This window comes from Phlebotomus papatasi, chromosome 2 (genome assembly GCF_024763615.1).
Source record: "Phlebotomus papatasi isolate M1 chromosome 2, Ppap_2.1, whole genome shotgun sequence".
Taxonomy (NCBI): domain Eukaryota; kingdom Metazoa; phylum Arthropoda; class Insecta; order Diptera; family Psychodidae; genus Phlebotomus; species Phlebotomus papatasi.
Window position 1 is genome coordinate 14,823,386 of NC_077223.1, and position 19,735 is coordinate 14,843,120.

General features: G+C 34.5%; 2 protein-coding genes across 10 annotated transcripts in view; both read right to left on the minus strand.

The window, feature by feature from the left end:
• The window catches only part of LOC129802704 (dystonin), a 150,580-nt gene that overhangs the window by 108,266 nt on the left and 22,579 nt on the right, over positions 1-19,735 (minus strand). For all 9 annotated transcript variants that reach the window (XM_055848731.1, XM_055848732.1, XM_055848729.1 and 6 more), the window contains 2 exons: positions 17,902-18,072; positions 842-3,317 (listed from right to left, as the gene is read on the minus strand). In XM_055848731.1, the coding sequence (XP_055704706.1) occupies positions 842-3,317; positions 17,902-18,072 (2,647 nt within the window). The remainder of the gene's footprint in view (positions 1-841; positions 3,318-17,901; positions 18,073-19,735) is intronic.
• LOC129802716 (uncharacterized) lies at positions 9,565-13,891 on the minus strand. The gene has a single exon (XM_055848751.1). It carries the CDS (start codon positions 13,401-13,403, stop codon positions 12,891-12,893), a length of 513 nt encoding a protein of 170 aa, XP_055704726.1. The 5' UTR covers positions 13,404-13,891; the 3' UTR covers positions 9,565-12,890.

The window sequence follows — 19,735 nt, forward strand, 5'->3', positions numbered from 1 at the left end:
ATTATTTTGGCCGCCACTGTTTATTGCTCTCTCTTTCTCTGAGCTCGAGCAGTAAAATGAGCTGCGTACAACTGCTCCAATCTCCCCTATGCGCAATTTCCTTTCAAGAAACTGCAATCCAAGTAACCTTTCATTACTTTTAAGCGGACTTTTGAATCTTTCCGGATCGTAACTTTTTCAGCGAATTAATTTCACGATTTTTTTAGGGGGTCCGTGGTGCAATTGGTAAGAGCGTTCGTCTCTTGGGCGGTGTGATCCCCGGCTCGACTGTCACAGTTGTGAGTTCGAGTCCCGCCCGATGCAAACAAGCGTCTGAATGGACATATTTCTCATATACAATATAATCTGAATAATAAATTTGTAAACCGAAAAATGTACAAAATGGCAAAAAAGCCCGGTATCAAAATAAATAAATAAATAATAATTTCACGATTTTTTTATCAAAAATATCCTACTCCAGGAATTAATATTGTAAGGGACAAACCAACAATCCGTTCTAATATCTATAATAATTGGGAATGACCTGCTTATGCGGGTTTTCTTTTGGATGCTGTAGGGTAAAGTGGTACAAGTAGGACAGTGGTAGAAGTTGGACAATGGTACAATTTGGACAGGGCTTTTTGTCTTGATACATTTAGTACTTCATTTTTATTTATATATTTTTAATGCTTTAGTTTTATAATTTAATTCCTTGTGCCTAAAAACAAATTTTGTACTGTATTTATCAAGAAAAAAGCCATGTCCAACTTGTACCGGCGAATTGTCCAACTTATAACACTAATTCCAAATTAATATCACTTTACCCTAAGTAACTAATGTTTCAAGAAAAAAAGAGACTCACCTTCTGCTCTAGCACGTTTCTCAAATTCATCGAAAATGGCATTGACTTCATCCATTTCCCTGCGAAGACGCCGGAGTTGCGGATCATTGGGATCTCCTTCGGCAATGAGTTTGTCTGCATCATCATTGAGTGCTCGCCTAATTGCATTTCTCTGTTCTGGACCCATGGCCAGGAATTGCTCAAAGTCCCAATCTTTGACCACCTTAATTGTGGCAAAAATCATATTCTGACGCAGTCTCAGCTGTTTCTTCTGCCACAGTGCAATCAATCGATCAAAATGCTTCCTTAGCCTTTCAGCATCCTCAATAGCCTTGGCATTGGGCGGTGGTAGGGTGAAACACACCCCTGGAATGAGGGCTTCAGTTCCCCGGACCTGAACACGCCACTTGACACGACCGTACGTGTCCAAAAGGGTGTGTGTTTGTCCCTTATCAATGGAAATCTGACCCTGTTTGTAGGAGCAAATGGAATGGACGGGTTTTGGCTGTAGGACACCCTGTTTCCTCTCATGCAGGGGCACAATGGTGTGAGAACGTTGAATGAGTGCTTGGACGACATCACCGTAATTATTGAATTCTTCACGCAATTCCTGCATACCACGCAGAAGTGCTTCACCTTGATCCAGACCAAAGTCACTCTGACTGTATTTACTATTGAGCTTCTCTTCTTGCTTCGTCAGCCAGGATTCGGCTTCTTTGACCTCTTGGAAGAAGGCATGATGCTCGGAGGTATGTTTTAGGTGAATTTCGAGGCACAGGGTGAGTTGTAGCAACCATGACCATTTGTACTGCAATGCACTGAGATGAGCTTCAATGCATTTGGCTGCAGGATGAGCTTGAGAAATTAACTTTTCACCACGATCCACAATATCTGCAAATTGCATCTCTCTCGTCTCCAATTCAGACATCAGAGTCTCGTAGTAACGATGTACAGCTGATAGATCTAAATTCTTATCTGCCCAATCCCGATTGATCTCAATCCTTTCCTTCTCATTCAACCAATTGAGCTCATTTGTCGCCGCCACGAGGAAATCTTGGAGTGCATCCAAATCCGAAAGGCGCTTCGTTGACGTACTCAGGAGATCTGCATACAAATTCTGGAGTTGATTGAGTCTCTGTGAGTACAAGGTGTATTCATCTCCTGAGAAATTATTCTTCTGACGTTCAGCATGAACAATTTTCGAGTGAAATTGATCAATTGTTTTATGTTCCTGCTGATGCTTATGCAATTCACTCTTCACCGTGGCCAAATCCGTGCCATATTCAGCTGCTAGGAGCTTCTTCAATTTATTCTGACACCATTCAGTATACTCCTGCAAATCCCTAAAGTACGGATTGGTGTCAACTTGACGTGTCTCGAGCACCGTTCGTGTTTGCCGGGTGACCGTAGTCTCCTGAATGGGATAACTCAATCCAGCCAATTTTTGCACCATATTCGTGTGGAAATTGGCACGAATTTGTGACCATCTCTGACAGAGTTTATTAACTTCTTTCCTCAATTCTCTGGCTTCGGGACAATTTGAATTTTCCAAAACACTCACATCAGAGCTCACTTGATTCAATGGTTGCTCCAGATGCCTCAAATCCGTCTCAATACTCTCAACAACATTTTTCGCATCAATTGGATGCATCCGATCGAGATTGCGACTCTCCTTGGCAATTCGGGACTCAATGTCAGTGAGTTTAAAGTCAATTCGCTTAATCTCTCTGAACACCTTGTCCACCAGACGATCGTAACTGTCCAGACGATCAGTCTCCTGCTGAAGCTGACGCTCACGATCACCCAGAGCACGCATCAAGCGTTCCCATGCAATATTGAGTGCCTTTGGCCTATAGGCAACATCAATCTCTTCCTCAGTCACAGCTTCAAAGTACTTCTTCAACTGCTCATAGATGACATTGAGATTGGAGAGATCTTGATGTTTCTGAGCCACCTCTTCAGTACGGAAAGTATGTAAATCCGCCAGCAATTGCTTCAACTCAATCAGTGACGCTGGGAATACTCTCTCTTGCAGCAATGATGTCTTCTCCTTGCACCAGTACAAAAACTCCTGAGCTGCCTCCTTGTAATCATGCATACGACGTTGAGCATCAGAATCATACAGTGGATGCATTGCCGGTGGCTCCGGGAAGACATCATACAGGGAACTGATGTAGGTAATAAGAGACTTCTCATCGGGTTCATTGGTATCAACATCTTCCGGATCCAACAGACGTGTCACCCCATATTCCTTTTCAACCACATGAAATGCCGTTTCGAGACGTTCGCGCGGCTTTGAAGCCTTTGCTTCGCGCCAATTGATAATATCCGGACGATTGCGATGGACAATTGCCGAGAAGGCCAATCCATCGCGCCATGATGATGTAAAATCATTCACTTTCACGCCCGGATACCGAGCCGTTGACTTTCTGGCCCACTGCAGAAGTGCCTCCTTTGCGGTCAGATTGTCATCATGTCCCACAACGATGTCGCTTATCTATTTAAAAAAAAAATTATTGTACAGCAATTCAGTCAAAATAAACACAATGTAAAAGTAGAAGCCTAACAGCTATGCTAAAAATTTATTATTGCACGTAAAAGTTTGCAGAACAATGAATAATGGGGATTAACGTATGCGGACTGAAGAAGCATATAGACAAAGTTTCATAAATCGATTCAGTCATTCGTACAATTATTTAGAGAACTTCCTCATATTTCCTATGAGCTCAAATTGGATAAGAAATAACTGCTGCAATGCTTGGAAGAATGTCTGAAAGTATTGCTAAAAATCTTAGGAAAAAGTTTTTAAAATTTTACGATTCACATTAAACGTGAAGAGCTTGTAAAGCATTCTGTTGAAACGAGAATGTCTCTCGTAAAATGGTACATTATGTAAGAATATTAGAATAATAAAAATTGTATGATTTTTTCTATTTTACGTGTTTTTTTTATATAGTGTAAAGTGATATAATTTGGAATTAGTGTTACAAGTTGGACAATTCGCCGGTACAAGTTGAACATGGCTTTTTTCTTGATAAATACAGTACAAGAAACCAAATTATTAAACTAAAGCATTAAAAATATACAAATAAAAATGAAGTACTAAATTTATCAAGACAAAAAGCCCTGTCCAAATTGTACCATTGTTCAACTTGTACCACTTTACCATATTTTTAAATATGTAACAACCAATACTTAAATGAAACAAACACGATATAGGTTTTTTTTAAACTTTTGCAAAAATTAAAAAAAAAGAAAATTGTAAAGCATTGTTAACACTAAACCTACCAAGACACGGTCAAACTGACCGGTTTAAATAAAACTTTTTAAAATTAACATATATTTTAACGATTTTAACGGTACAAACTGTGTCACTATCAAACTTAATGAATTTCCTAAAATATGCAACTGATAATATATTTTCAGTGCTTCAATTTTATTTTTTTTCGTCTTCCAAGAAAAACTTGTTGAGTTTGTATCCTACCGCGGTCTGTTACCCAGCAAAACTTCGATCTGCAATTCTGCACTTTTGAAATTTTAACGTTTCTTGTCATTCAATCGGATAATTCGTGTGGCTTCGGGATAGTCGTGCGACTTCGTGAGCATCGCGAATTTCTTTCGTGTTTTCTAACCATTTCCTTCCCCTTCGTATTTTCTATTATGGCTGATTTAATAATATTGTATTATAACATTATAATAATATTGTAAAAAATGAGAGTATTCACGTAAAATTGTTGAATAAATATTGAATTTTAAATAAATTGAAATACATATTTTTATGTAGTTAAAATAATGTTTAGAAACATTAGAAATGGTAGAAGAAATGTAGAAATCAGCTAAATACTCTAAAGAAATTCTGCCGATAATTTTAAAATTTTCTATAGAAATACTGCAGAAAATTCTGCAGAAAATTCTGCAGAATTTTTATACAACGATCGGATCCACCTTAGAACAAAATTCTGCAGAAATTCTGCTGATTTTTCGGCAGTTAGTAATTCAAATCTGACGAATTTCTGCAGAATTCTGCAGAATTTGCCGGGTGGGTATTTGACCAAGCGGGCTAGAAAAAACGACCAAAACGGTCGGAAGGTTTAGTGTTAATTATACTTATTATGGATAATTGATGTTTTTCCAGTGCCCACCGTGAGAGGGCACAAAGGGTACTAAAAGAATTTGGACAGGTTTCTAAACTTAACACTTCGTACAGTAGACTCTCTCTCAATCGGGAATATGGGGCGAAATGTCATCCGGTTTAGCGATAGAATTGGGCGTCAAAGCCTTTGTCAATTCCACAAAAAGCGCTCAATTATAAAGAATCACGATAAAATAGGAAGAACTACAGCGAATTTGAGCTAATTAGCTTCATAATTAACTCTTTCGCGTCCATAGGGTAATGTCATGACTCGGGGAAAAAAGTTTTTTTTGGGTATTTACATTAATTGAAATCTATCTGTTCGTGCACGACATCATAATAGAAGGATGTAAGATTCTTGGCTCATTTTCTCAAGACTCCAGTTAGATTTCAATTAATGTAAATAGCCAAAAAGAAACTTTTTTCCCCGGGTCATATATGACCCTATGGACGCGAAAGAGTTAAGCGTGAAAATTGTCAACAAAATTTGACGCCCGATTGAAAAAGAGCCGATTGAGTGAGAGTCTACTGTAGAACGACCCTAACTAAAAGTGTCACGAAAGGACCAAGTGGCAGCCGCTGCCATTGTTCGGATTTTATAAAATAATTTGACATTTTTACTTATATTTTAAAATTCGGAGCCTCAGTTCTTTTCTGGTCTCTGAACCAGAAATTTCATCTCCTTGGTCACTGTTTCTAAGAATTTCAAACCATTCGATGTTTTCATCTTCATCAGAATCATAGAAGAATGCTTTTTCGTCGAGCGTTTTACGGAAACAATACTTCACTGAATTTTCATTATTTTTCTTCTCAATAATTTGCAAAAACACTTTGAAACACTTCTTTTAACACTTATTCTTATACACATTAATAATCAAGAAAATTACATTTGCAAAACGGAAAACTCCCATATAAAATGCATATGGCAGTAACTGCCACTTGGTCCTTTCGAGTACAGTTTTTTGTTTTTACAATATTTTTACATTAATATTTAATTTTTATTAAAAATGATATAACGAAAAAATAGCCAGATAAATTCTGCGCGCATTCAATCAGGCGTCCAAGCGAAATGATATATTCTTCATTATAAAAAATAAAATTGGCAGCGGCTGCCACTAGGGTCCTTCCAAGTGTTAAAGAATTATAAGCAGTTCATTTCATTTCAATTCAATTGAAATTTAAAACAATGAATTTAATAAAATCCCGTCCGATTAGGTAAGCGTGAATTAAAGCATGGGGTGGAATGATAACTTTTCGACACTATCGAATCGACAGTATCGATAAATCTATATCAGTTAGATTAAGTGAATGTCGACTTATTACGGATTGTTGGGCCATTCATTCTGACATTTTTAATAGAAGGAGACTGTTGATAAACATCTACATTAATTACAGGCATTACAAGAAGTGCAACTATCGTTTAAAGTTTTTAGAATCGACAGTCGATAGTATCGAAAATAAATTATCATGTCAACCCTGAATTATAGTGCTGCTATTCTAATGAAAAATGAACATTTTTAACATTTTACTGTTCTCAAATGTTTCTACATAAACTATTTTTCTTTGTATTGGTTCCTGTCACGACTGTTTTGCGATTGCAAGTGCTGCCAGAACTGAGAAAATAGTTGAGACAGGAACCAACATGAAGACAAGTCGATAATGCAGAAGAACTTGAGAACAGTAAAGTGCTAAAAACATGATCACTTTGTAGGAGAATAGCACCAATAAACCATGTCTGTACCTTACTTTTAAGAAGCTTCCACAGAATATATCCCTTACCGCGAAGGACACTATTTTGCGCTCATATAGTGGCAAATATCTGAACTAAACAATAGTGTTTCCGACCGTGGTGCTAATCTGTCATTGATAAAATGAATTATTTTGCAGGAGACTTTTTTATTTCCAAAATTGTGAATAGATTTTTATTGTAATTTCGTGCAATTTTAGTGTTTTCAATCATAATATGAATAATGCGACACTATGTTTTGTGCAGGCAATATTGTAGTGATAACATTAACAAGAAATACTAGAGACAATTTCATTTATGTGTCATTTATGTTTTCGGGAAAATCGACCCCTGAATAATGTCCTAACTTCCAAATCTTAGCGTAAAAGCCATGAATAATTTCTAAAGCTGGGTTTTATTTAAAGCCTTACTGTAAAGCTCCCCTTATTTATGCTGAATCATACGGGTTACTCAACTCTAAATTACGATTTTAGGGTTTACCATTCCACTGTAAGGCTATATAGGACTTTAATTTTTGAACTTCAAAATAGTTTCACTACACAATTATATCATATAGCTAAATCTTGATCTGAAGCCAGTATTATACCCATAATTATACTGAAAACAAATCACATTTATTCGTCAAGTTTTAGGAAAAAATATTGAGTTACATGAAACTGATTCTACGATAAAAAAAACTTTGGAGGTCTTCGAAATGTTTGATTGAAAGCTCTTAGATTAGATCAATCTTGAAAATGAGTAATATTGTAATATGAACATAATATTCCAATCTGTAAATCCGGGGAAATAGGAAATTCCTCAGCAGAGTTGGGGAAAATTTAGTAGCTTTCTCCGAGAAATCCTTATAAAATTTATTTTAACTTAAGAGATATACTTCAGTCGAGATGAATTTCTTTAGACAAAGTTACATATCAATCAAGGTTTAATTTTGTTTACCAGGCTTCCCTGCTAGCAGTCAGGTGATTTACTCAGAGTAGGTGAAGAAAATTGCTCATGTATTCCCTGGGTGTTATATGAGAAACATCCTATAGATTTCTATAGATTTTCTAGATAAATCTTGGAAAATTACTTAAAAAAGAGAGGAAAATATCTCTGGAATACTCATTTTATTCCTTACAATTTTCTTTTCCGCAGTATCCTGGAACTTTACCCGGGGGTCATGCTCTCGACTTAAATTGAAAAAAATTCTAACTTCGTTATTTCGACAGCAATGATCAAAATTCCTCTGAGCTACCGTAAAAAATCCCACCTTATATTCTATTTTTTCTAAATAAAGAGTACCTAAATATTATATGTACATAAAGAAAAAAAATACTAGAAAAGTTCTTAAAACTTTGTTTACTTTTCCGCCCACATACTTTAATTAGAGGAACAATTGCATTACATATTCTAGTGTTGCCATTGTGTTTCATAAAAAAGAATACAATTTTGTAAGAAATATCTAAATACACCCATTGTTAACATTATTTCCCAAAACAACACCAAATTTATCTCTATTTTCGAGAAATTAAAAAAAAGAAACTTTTTAGAAAAGACTAATCAATATGTTTCTTATCAGAGCTAATCAGACTTTTTCCTCTAAAAAAAAAGAGCCATAAGAGCTTCTAATTAAAAATACCATGAAGGTGTAATGAGGAAGGAATTTTTATTGACCTCCAAATTAATCCATCATCGTGTGAGTATGTGACAGTTCTTTTTTATCACACCGAGAAAGACAACAGAGCATTATAGATTCACACAACAAAAATTTTGTTAAATTTTCCCACTGAAAAAATATTCCTTTAAATTCTTCTTAGAACTCGCTAGTGATATATAGAGCATAGGAGTCACCCCAATTAATTGCATGATAATTAAAAGATTTTAAATGGAAATAGATGAGTGTTCTCTGTATAAGAACATTTTTTTTTTGTTTTTGGGAGTGTTCCCACACAATTTTCGACAGAGACTTTCTGCCACCTCCAACAACAAAAAAAAGTTAACCGACTGAACATAATCAACAGATGGCCACTTGTTCCTCCTCTTCATTTTAGCATACAATCCACACCCGCAACTGTCGAGGAAATCTCTCTTTCGGAGCCTCTTAATAAAAATGTGTGTTTTTTGGGAGGACTTTATCAGTATATATGGTTTTCTTTAGTTCTTTTCTATGTTATGGCTAAATTGAAAGCAAACACTGTTTCCCCTCAATCAATGTGACTTCCTCTTAAATTTTGAGTGTGAGAAAACATTGAAATCAGATATTTCTTTGAATTATTTTTTTCCCTGACCCAATCTCCTCTTTCCCTTCTTTCGAACCATATCGGAATACTTTTCAAGGGAATAAAAACAACTATATCATTACTCTAAATCAGATATTGCCCAATCATTCCCCAATAAATCCTCGGATTGTACCAAAAATGGTCAAACAAATTCAATAACACTGAAGATTGGTCAAAAGATTGCTAATGATCGCCAAAGATCACATTTCAAAGATCACTATAGAAAAATAAAACAATAATAATAAAATATTTATAAAAAATGATGTGATCTCTGTGATATTTTTTTCCAGGAGAAGAAGCACTAGACTTCTCATGAACTTGCATGGAAAGCCACAAGATTTCACAGACGCCCATGTGCCTTGGACAAAAAAGGCAAGACAGACACTCCGTGTCTCATTCGATACCATCCAATTTGGATGGATTTTGATGATGTTGATGGTCAAAAATAAATATCTTAATCTCAAGCAAAAAAAATTCCTAAAGGTTTGCATAGAGAAAAAATTTATTCATAGAACTCTTATCAACAGTTTGTCGTCAATATATATTTTTTGCATATCTTACGAATGCAGAAAATTACGTATGAAAACTATTTCTAGTCTGAATGTTGTAATATAATATAAACATATCGGGAAATTCGTTCCATACTTGACAACATTTTATAAAATTTCTATATCGAGGTCTTTTTCTGTTTTTTTTTTTTCTTTTATTTACTTCTTTTCTGCAAAAGGCCACCACACGCTTTCATTCATCCACCTCTTTACAAGAAAAGAGAAGAAAAAAAAAACTTACGTTGAAATATTTGCACTATTTGCAAAAACTTGGGCATAAACGAGGCATGAGAAATTATTGACATATCAAATAGTTAATCTCACATTTAAAAACACCACCAGTTAAAAAGAGATGGAAAAAACATTAAGGGGGAATATATATTTTAAACCAATTCTCGTCAATTCTCCAACCTCCGACGTGTCAGTTCTAATCCCACACAATTTTGCTATTTAATCGCGCGACCAACCAGGTAAAAATGCAAGAGATGTATAATAAAACAACATTACTTAATCCATGTGTAATTCCTCCACAGAACAGACATGAAGATGTCAGTAAAAAAAACGCACAACAAATGGGTGGGTGCAGAAGGTTGAGGAGGGTTTTTATTTACCCATTTATTCATGTATTAAAAATCCAAAAATGGACTTTTTTAAGCAGTTCAAGAATGTCCAGTGTGGGTGTTTTTTCACTCTCATTGGCAATTCATTGTGTCTCTTTTTCGCGCACATCGTATCGTAAAACACTCACGCAATTACATTTTGCCTGCTCATAAATATTACACACTGCAAAGGGGCTATTGAGTACCCAAAAGAAGTGATATTTTGATTTAGTCACTGAGTCAGAGAAATCCGAAAATGTTAAAATAACATTCCGGAAATGTTAATTTTACCCTGCATTATTGATCCGAAATCGGTGTAAATATTATGCTTTTTAGGTGTATTAGGCGTTAAAGTTACCCTTTTTCATCTTAATTTTACCCTTAAAAAGGTGTAAAATTAACATTAAAAAATGTTGATATATTTTTACACCTAAAAAGTGTTAAAATTATGAGGAAGAAAAGTTAATCGCACCCTATTTTTTTCTCAGTGATTAAGAATACCAATCAATCTGGCATTTAATTTTTCATATAAGATCTTTTCCTAATGCTTAGAATTATTTAAAATTCAATACATAGATGTACAGTTTCATTTCAGCTTAGAATACAAATATTTATAAGTATTTAAAATGCCCACAGCACTTAAAAAGTGTATGATTTAGAAATTAAAATGTTTCCATTTTATATTCACCCTAAAAACAATCTTTTCATAGTTTATTCTAAATATTTGAAGCATTTTTGAGTAGAAAATTGAGATTTCTTGACAAAAATGTTTTGATATTTTGAACAAATATACTACCCGGAACTCTCCATGGGGACCAGCTGGATATTCTTCTTACAAAATGGATGAAAATTTCGAAAAAATATGAAGCGATTTAAGCTAAAAACAAAACTTATTGACTTCCGCTAGTCAATGCTTTATTCATCAAACTTCTAAACGTTTTGTAATCCATTAGATCCTAATTTATCGCTTTGAAGAATGAAGGTATTTTGCTTATTCTAAACTTGTTCATATTAAAAATTAGTAAAATCGTGCAGGATTTTCAGCTTCTTAAATTTGCGTACACTAGTGCCGGTCAAAATCCAAGAATCGAAATCTCGAACGCCAAAATCCTTAAAAGACTAAAATCTCAAAAGCCAAAATCCCGAAAGAGAAAATTTCGAGTGAGTCGAAATCCCGAATAAGTCAATCCGAATGGACCAAAATCCCGTAAAACCAAAATTCCGAATGGGTTGAAATACCGAATGGGTCAAAATTCAGAATGGACCAAAATCCCGAAAGGCTAAAATCCCGAATTTGAAAAATCACTAATGGGTTAAAATCCCAAACGCAAAAACCCTAGAAATCAAAACCCTGAAGGAGAAAATTCCGAATGAGTCAAAATCCCGCATAACCAAAATTCCGAAAGGCCAAAATCACGAATGGGTGGAAATCCCGAAAGCCAAAATTCCGAATTTTTAAGTGTCATAGATACTCTAACTATTGCAGCCGCGCTTGTTGAAAGCAAAGGGAAATTTTCTGTATTTTAGGAAATTATTCCACACGATATTCTAGGTATAATTTCGCCCCTTTCAGGATTGTAATCCATTCTGGATTTTAGTTTTTGGGATTGTGGCCGTTTCCGGATTTTATTGTTTGGGATTTTGACTTTTTTGGAATATTGGCCTTTTAGGGATTTTCGATTTTCGGGATTTCGACCCCAAAATTTTGACCCATATCGATAGTATGGATAAATCTATATCTGTTAGATTAAGTGAATGCCGACTTTTTACGCATTGTTAGGCCATTCATTGAAACCTTCTTAAAACAATGTGACTATTGATGAATATCTATATTTGTTACAGGAACAGCAGCTATCCCTTAAATTTTTCAGAATTGACAGTCGATAGTATCGAAAATTAGTTATCATGTCACTCCAGGATTTTGGCTTTCGAGTTTTTGACCGGCACCGTTGTACACAAGTTACCTCTATCTGTGATTTCTTAGTATTGGGAAATTCAGAATCTTCAAATTAGTCTAAAATTGCTTAGGGAGAAGCTCAGCTAAATTCAGGTGAGCCTACACTGATATAGCTGGGTCTTACCACAATTTAATTTAGTTCTACAATTGTTTTGTACAGCTAAATTACATTAATTTAAAGCCTAGCTTCCATTAAAAATATTCGAAAAAATACTGTACATCCAGTTTCCTGTTAGGCCTGTTTCCAAAATTAGAAAATTATTACTGGATTATCCAATTCTGAATTTCCAAATTAGTTTGTCCGAATCCATGTTGTTCAAAATCCTAAACTTTGCCCTATATGTAAGTTTATTGACAAAATTATCTCATCCTAAAATGTATGCCTTTTTAGTTTTGTACCTGAACTTATGCACACTAAATGTTCAGGTACGTAATTTCCAGGAACGAATTGTATCAGGTACGAAGTTTTAAGGTAGGAATTGTGAACGAATTGTTCATGATCGAATTTGGGATAAGGACTTTTGTATTCTAACATGACTCATATCTCTTATCTCTAAGAAACATTAATCCTATTATTTTAAATTAGCAATGTCTAATGAAACTTTCCGTAATTTCGTTCTGGGACTAGAAGGACTAGAAGAAGCGCTAAAACGGCAATGGACACTTTAATGAATCAATGAGATCCCAGTACTTAGAAGAAATCTTAACTATTTGACCAAATTTCCCATTTTTCAATGTAAACATCGTTAAAAGCTTATATGATCGTCATTTGTTAACCCCTCATTATATCGCTCAGGTTGTACGACAAATCAATGCCAAACCGCTAAAGTTACGTCATCGATCCACACACATCGTCGCGTTTCATTGAGAAGTGAGATTTTTCATCAATGATTATGGGTGTCACAGTGAAAAAGCCATCACTGAGACACCTGGTGCATTCTTTCATGGAAAGTGCGTTAGAACAGTGCACAAAATGCACCAAACCTGTCACTATGAATTCTGTATAACTGGAAAAAGAGGTTCTTCTCACCATTTTCTTGGACTCTATGGCCGGATAATTGTGACGGCGTACAGTGGAGATGTCCACGGGATTGACAAACTCCTCAAATCGCCCCATTGTCACCACTTTCTTAAGGGTATGTTTCGTCACATGGCGATTCTTTCCCGGTTCGCGCTTTCCCACATATTCAGACTCTGAGGAATTTTTCTGCATCTGAATGTAGTATCGTTTATTGCGCTCCACTTTTGCCGCCACCTGCCTATCCGATGAATTGGTATAATTTGTCAAATGCAAATTATCCTCATCGATATGCATCGGCACTAAATCACTTGAGTCCGCCATGGTTGTGGCGTGTCTTCCTTTATTTTGAAATTAGGATCTTTCACAACTTTTGTCACTCAAGCCAAAAAAGAAAAATCAAAAATCGTAGAGTTGAACTAAGTTTATGTCCTCAAAACCAAACACTTTCACAGAGTTTTTACTATTCTTTATAAATTCATCAGTCTAGCTAATTATTTGGTTTTTCCAAAAAATTCCAGGAAAAATCCGTGGAATGTTTTGTTTGAAAACAAATATAGTTGGAAAAGACAAGAAGTCGGAATGTAAATAAAATAAAATTGAAAAATGAGGAAAAAAACAAGGAGACACGAACACAAAATACACAACTCAAATCTGACCACTCGATAAACCTCTGATCGATTGATCCGCTGCGATTGTTCAAGTTCAACTAAAAAGCTCGATGTGGCGATCGCTTTTAAAAAACACGATATTGTACTTTACATATTATATGGACAACGTCGAGCTTCTCTCGCTCTCTTTGGCACAGATCAACAAGCAAATCCATCGGCGCCGTGGCTTTTTTTTTTGTTCAACATCATCCATACTATACACCCAGAGTGTGTACCTCTTTGGTATAAATTGCAAAACGCGTCTCTCACTTATGCACACACATGGATCATATGGCGATATTATGTTGGCCGATCAACAAGGTTGACACGCGGATTTCATGAAGTTAAAATCTACCAAAGGATTCCTGTGGTTCACAATAGGCACCATTGAAACCCAATTTCTCATCAATATTCTGAGCTAGTTAATAAGAGCGACACATAGAAAACTAAACTAAATATACTGGGGATCTCATTTAAAAACAGTGATCTCTTGTTTCATGAAACACAACACCATCTCTCTCTCTTATGATGGTAATTATTAATTTAAACATGGCATAACAATGACGATCGTAGAATTAAAGAGGTACAGCAGAAATTGTTGAAGGTACCTTTTTTATGGCTTGTGTCAGGGTGGAGTCAAATATGATCATTATCAGTTGATGCGATTGTCATTTGGACGATAAACATTTTATGCAAAATTGTGTGCAGGTTGTTTAGTTTGAGGTCAGTCTTTATATTCATTGCAAAATGTATATTTGCTTAAATTGTTTTTTTTTAAATACAAAACTTTTGGACAGTATTATTATTCATTTTGGCGAAGAAATAAAAACTCTAAAATTTTATGTGATCAGAAATTTCGTCAGTAAAATAATCTTTCTCTGCAAAAACGTAATTTTTGTGGTTAGCGAAAAAAAACAAAATTAGGTCAATAAAAGGTAAATTCAATTAGATAAAAATAAAATTTGTCGAGTATTTAATTTTATGAAGAAAATAAAATGAAATGAAAATTCTAAGCAACTAGCAAATGATGGTTGTAGAACTATTGAAATTAATTATTTAACAGCTTTACTTTACAAGTAAACTTGGTTTTTACTGACCAAATTATTGAAGACTAAACGGTAACAGATATCGACTTTCAGTCTTCGATGACCCTCCTATAAATCTATATTGTCTAAGGAAATCTTTCCTCCTTTTCCCTCAACCCCCTCCCTCTCTACCAAAACTAAATTTTTGGGTTTTCTCGAAAACGGCACCAGTGATTTCTTTTATATTCGGATATGTTTTGAAGATAGTCCCTAAATAGGAAGGCTTACATATCGGTGGCAGCTAAAATCCCAAAAGCCAAAATCCCAAAAGCCAAAATCCCGAAAGCCAAAATCCCGAAAGCCAAAATCCCGAAAAGACCAAAATCCCGAAAGCCAAAATCCCGAATTTTTAAAATACTGAAAGGGATGAAATTATATGGAGGAAAATGTATAGAATAATTTCCCAAGCCACAGAAGATTTCCCTTTGCCTTCAGCAAACGCAGGTGCAATCGTGGGAGTAGCTATGGCACTTTTAAGAATTCTGGATTTTGGCTTTCGGGATTTTGGCCCATTCGGGATTTTGGCTTTCGGGATTTTGACCGGGACTCCTTACATATATCTCAACCGATTCGCTTAAATTTGGAAAATAAACAGAAGGTGAATGTAAGTAAACTTTAATGGACAATAAACCGTAACTTTTCATTACAGTTTTAAATTAAATAATATACAATGGAATAATTTGTAACCAGACTTAAATTTGAGTCTTGGGATTTCATCCCATTTTTAAAACTGACAAAAAAGCGCAAAGTACTCTTGAATAACTTGAATGTAAAAGGCCATATGGCTAAGGCTTAGCCATATGGCTTAACTGCTCTAATTCCTTATCAATCAAGATTTTTTGAATAAATTTAACTTACAATTGGTTTTTTACGGACAAATAACCTATTAGATTCTGAAAAAGTAATAGATTTGCTATTTAGGATTTTGAAACTTTCAGGAACTGGACTAAGCCTTTAGTCTTAAAATCGCTTAAAGCCGTCTTCAGACTAGAAGTTTAGTCCACTTCCCGAAAGTCACAAAATCCTTAATACCAAGTCTACCAAGCAATTAAATTGATTCTTCAGAATCTCTAATAGATCATTTGTCTTTAATATCGAATCCTAAGTCAAAATTTTCTAAAAAATCTTGACTGAAAAGAAATTAGAATAATGAAGCCATATGGCTAAACCTTGGGTTTAAATCCGTTTCGTGGTCTTCTCACACATTTGAAACAGTGAGAAAATAGGGGAAAGTGGCCTGCCTTTGAATGCGGCAGCCTCTGAATGCTTCAATTTTCTGTTATTTCCCAAAGCATAAATACCATTTTGTTAATTGAAGTTAATAGAAAATAGTTAATAGTATTAACTATAGTTTACAAAATAGAATTTTTGCTTTGAGAAATAAGAGAAAAATTGAAACATTCAAAGTCTGCCGCATTCAAAGGCAGACCACTTTCACCTATTAAAATTCTAATCTGAAAACGATCTCATATTACCCCAGTGTATCCTACTATCCAAGAAACTAGATTCTTTTCTGGCCGAATTAGTTTTTCTAAATAACGTGCCACTCTTCAAATATAGTTATTTTTCGTATGTCGCCGAGCTTTGAAACATTGCAATTTTCAAAGTAAAAATTCTATTACTTGCATTCTATTTTTTAAAAGACCTTCAGCTTTGGAAAAAAAATTGCAATAATTGAAAACGGTTACGTTTGGAAGTCAATCAATTCTTTTACCATTTTCTAAAAGGCGTGGTCTAATTCTCCATGTGCCGAACTTTGCGGCACAGGATCGGATAAAAGTGGTAAAACAGATATTCTTCCGAAAAGGTCGGAGTATTTCTATTACCAATTTCTATTTCTATTACAAAAAAAGTCTAAAACGGGTTTCAGATCTTGATTTTATCCATGTGGCTTAACTGCTGTAGTTTTTAATAAGCAGTTTGTGAATATTTTGAGTGAGAATTGACTGATCATATTTTAGAAATTTTAGACGTTCGGGAACTGGGCTGAAACTTTAGTGTGAAAAGTACACAACATTTTTGGCAGTAACCACTGAAAGGGGCGTGGCCTAATATCATTATAGGTGGAGCTTAAATTAGTTACTTTCATGAATTCGAAACAACAAACTTCATACAAAAGAATCCGATTTGTTAGAGCAAAAACAAATCATTGCCAATTTTGCCGTTCTTTCAAAGAAGTTTACTCCAAAAAACATAGCGATTCCTTTTCTTCCTTTACCAAAATACTAACATTAAAATTTGCAATCACAAACAAGCCCATTCTATTTATCTTTTTCTCTCCGGGCAAACTTGTCTCCCTCCATTTGATTGCGTAACACATTCTCGGTGATCTTGTCGCATCCCACACTTGCAAATAAAACTCCGATGCTTTCATCATATATGGAAACAATCATTGTAATTATGGTAGAGGATTTTTTTTTAAATAAATTAAAATGTACTAATTGTTGCTCTACAAATTGCCATTACAATTTTATTATGATCTATACCATTCAGATCGCAATAATTCAATTGAAGCGTGTGCATTAGTACAATTTGCTGCATTAATGATCAATTGAATATCACCTTTACGAGAGAGATCCACACAATTGATCTCAATATATAGAGTGTGTGATATCTTTATGGATTTTTGAATACTGATCGTTTTTTTTTTGTCACACATCCAAAAGATGTTTGCCATAAAATCAACCCACATTGATACTCCTTTTCCTCTCTCCTCTCTCCTTGATCACACAATATTATATTGTTTCAAGTGATTTTCTTCATATGTTTTATTTTTCTTGTCTCACTCACAGTGTTGTCTTTCAGAGTCAACTTATCGATTATCCAAAACCCACTTAACAAATATTTCCATCGGAATTACTAATCAACACATATTTAAAAATGATCTCGAGCTGATTGAGAATTCATTCGAGAAAAATCTTTCGCGACAAACATGTTATTCTTCTCCACCGTAGGAGTATTTATTCACCTCGAAGAAGCTTCTTCTTTTTATGGTTCGGCGAAGAAAGATTACCAAAAATGTTTTTTTCTTAAATTTCTAAAAATCTTAAGCATAAGTTTGTGATAAAAAAAATAAATAAAACTCACCTGGAAGTGGAGAATTATTGTCCAAATAAGTCCGAGAGTTAACTTTGGATTCCCATCAACAATATCCTCAGCACGAATGTTGACCAATTTAATTTTCTTGTACCGGAGAAAATCGAGAGCCATTTGAGCATTTTGGAGCATGTGAAAACGCATATTGCCTTTTTCACGTGGCTGTTGTAGAAGAAAAACAAAAAAATAATGAAGGATATGACTTTTGAAAAAAATAGTCATTTTGAAAGTATTCGCGATATACCTCTCTTTATGAAATTAACTTAAATATTTATGCCTCTGGCAGACTTTTTGATCAGGAAAATTTCATGCAATCTAAATTCGCATCCCACTCTTATTCAAACATTTTTTACACTGGTAAAAATAACAGGATCAAATTGATCCAAATTTGATCCATTTGCAAAGTGCATTCAGAGTTTGAAATATAATCCATCCTTTGCGAAAGGGTCAAATTTGGATGATTTTGATCCTTTTATTTTTACCAGTACGTATATCCGACTCTTTCGCAGTCTTTTTCTTCTCTTTTCAACATTACAACAAATTCAATAAAATTCAATCCAATTTTGAGTGCCAGAGACTGGGATAAATGTCTATAAAAAGTTTGAGGAAGAAAGAGATTTGAATTTTGATTTCACGCAATTTTCCTGGCCTAATGTCTCTGTCGCACTTTATTAGATCAGGAACATTTAATGAAATCAAAATTCGCATCTCTTCTCTCTCCAACATTTTATATATGTTTATTCCCCTCGTTGCCACTCTTCTTATTCTTCTTTATAACATCAAAATAAATTAAATTTAGTTTAAGTCTAATTTCGAATGCGTGCAAGTGGGATAGACATACGCAAAACTTATGAAAGAGGGAGTGTTGTGAATTTTGATTTCATTAAATTTTCTTGATCTAAAAGGTGTGCCGGAACAATTAAGTTTAATTTTCGTGCCAATAATAAAAGCTTCCTAATCTTAAAAACTAATGACACTATCTTAAAAACCTACATTTTCTTTAAATAAAGGGCTCCATAATCAATTTTAAAAATAAAAGACAATTAAATCAATTAAGTTTGTTACAGGTCGAATAAAAAGTTTCTTTGATGGACATGAGAAAATAATAGGGGAGACTGTGGCAAAATTTGCCAAAATGTTTAGGGGAAAGTACTCTCCCTTCGAACGTTTTTGCCTTCGAATAATGTGAATTTTCTTTTATTTTTCCCGAGAGACTTAAAAAAATTATCACATAATTATTAATAATTGATAATAAGCTAACTAATATTTAATAGAAATGTGTAAGTTTGTTAGGCCAAATAAGAGAAAATTCACATTATTCGAAGGCATGAACGTTGTAGAGTACTTTCCCCTATTTATTCTTTTTCACGAGCTCCGTCAGAAAACTTTATCGATAATGAGCATATTTTTACATGAAATTTCCATTCTACAACTTTCCTGAAGACAATTTTGCTCTTTCTCGAAAGAGAATGTGTTTTTTGAGTAATTTCTTAAAGACGATTTTGTGGAGATTTCTCAAGAATGCTAGGGCAAATCTTCTCAGATGGGGGTCAATTTGTGATATTTCAAATCTATATTATCAAATTGACATATTTTTTATAGGAAATTCTTCTACAACTTCCCCACAGATCATTTTCTTCAACAAAGAAAAAAATATTTAGTAAAATTGTTCGTAAATGTTTGTGATTTCCTACTGGGAATTTAAAAATGCTCGTAAGTGGTATAATCCACTAAAAAGTTTGTAAAAGTTTGTACTTTTTTTGCGAACAGTACCTATTCATAACTTGATGACTTGACGAGCATATTTAATTCTTTTAAAAACATT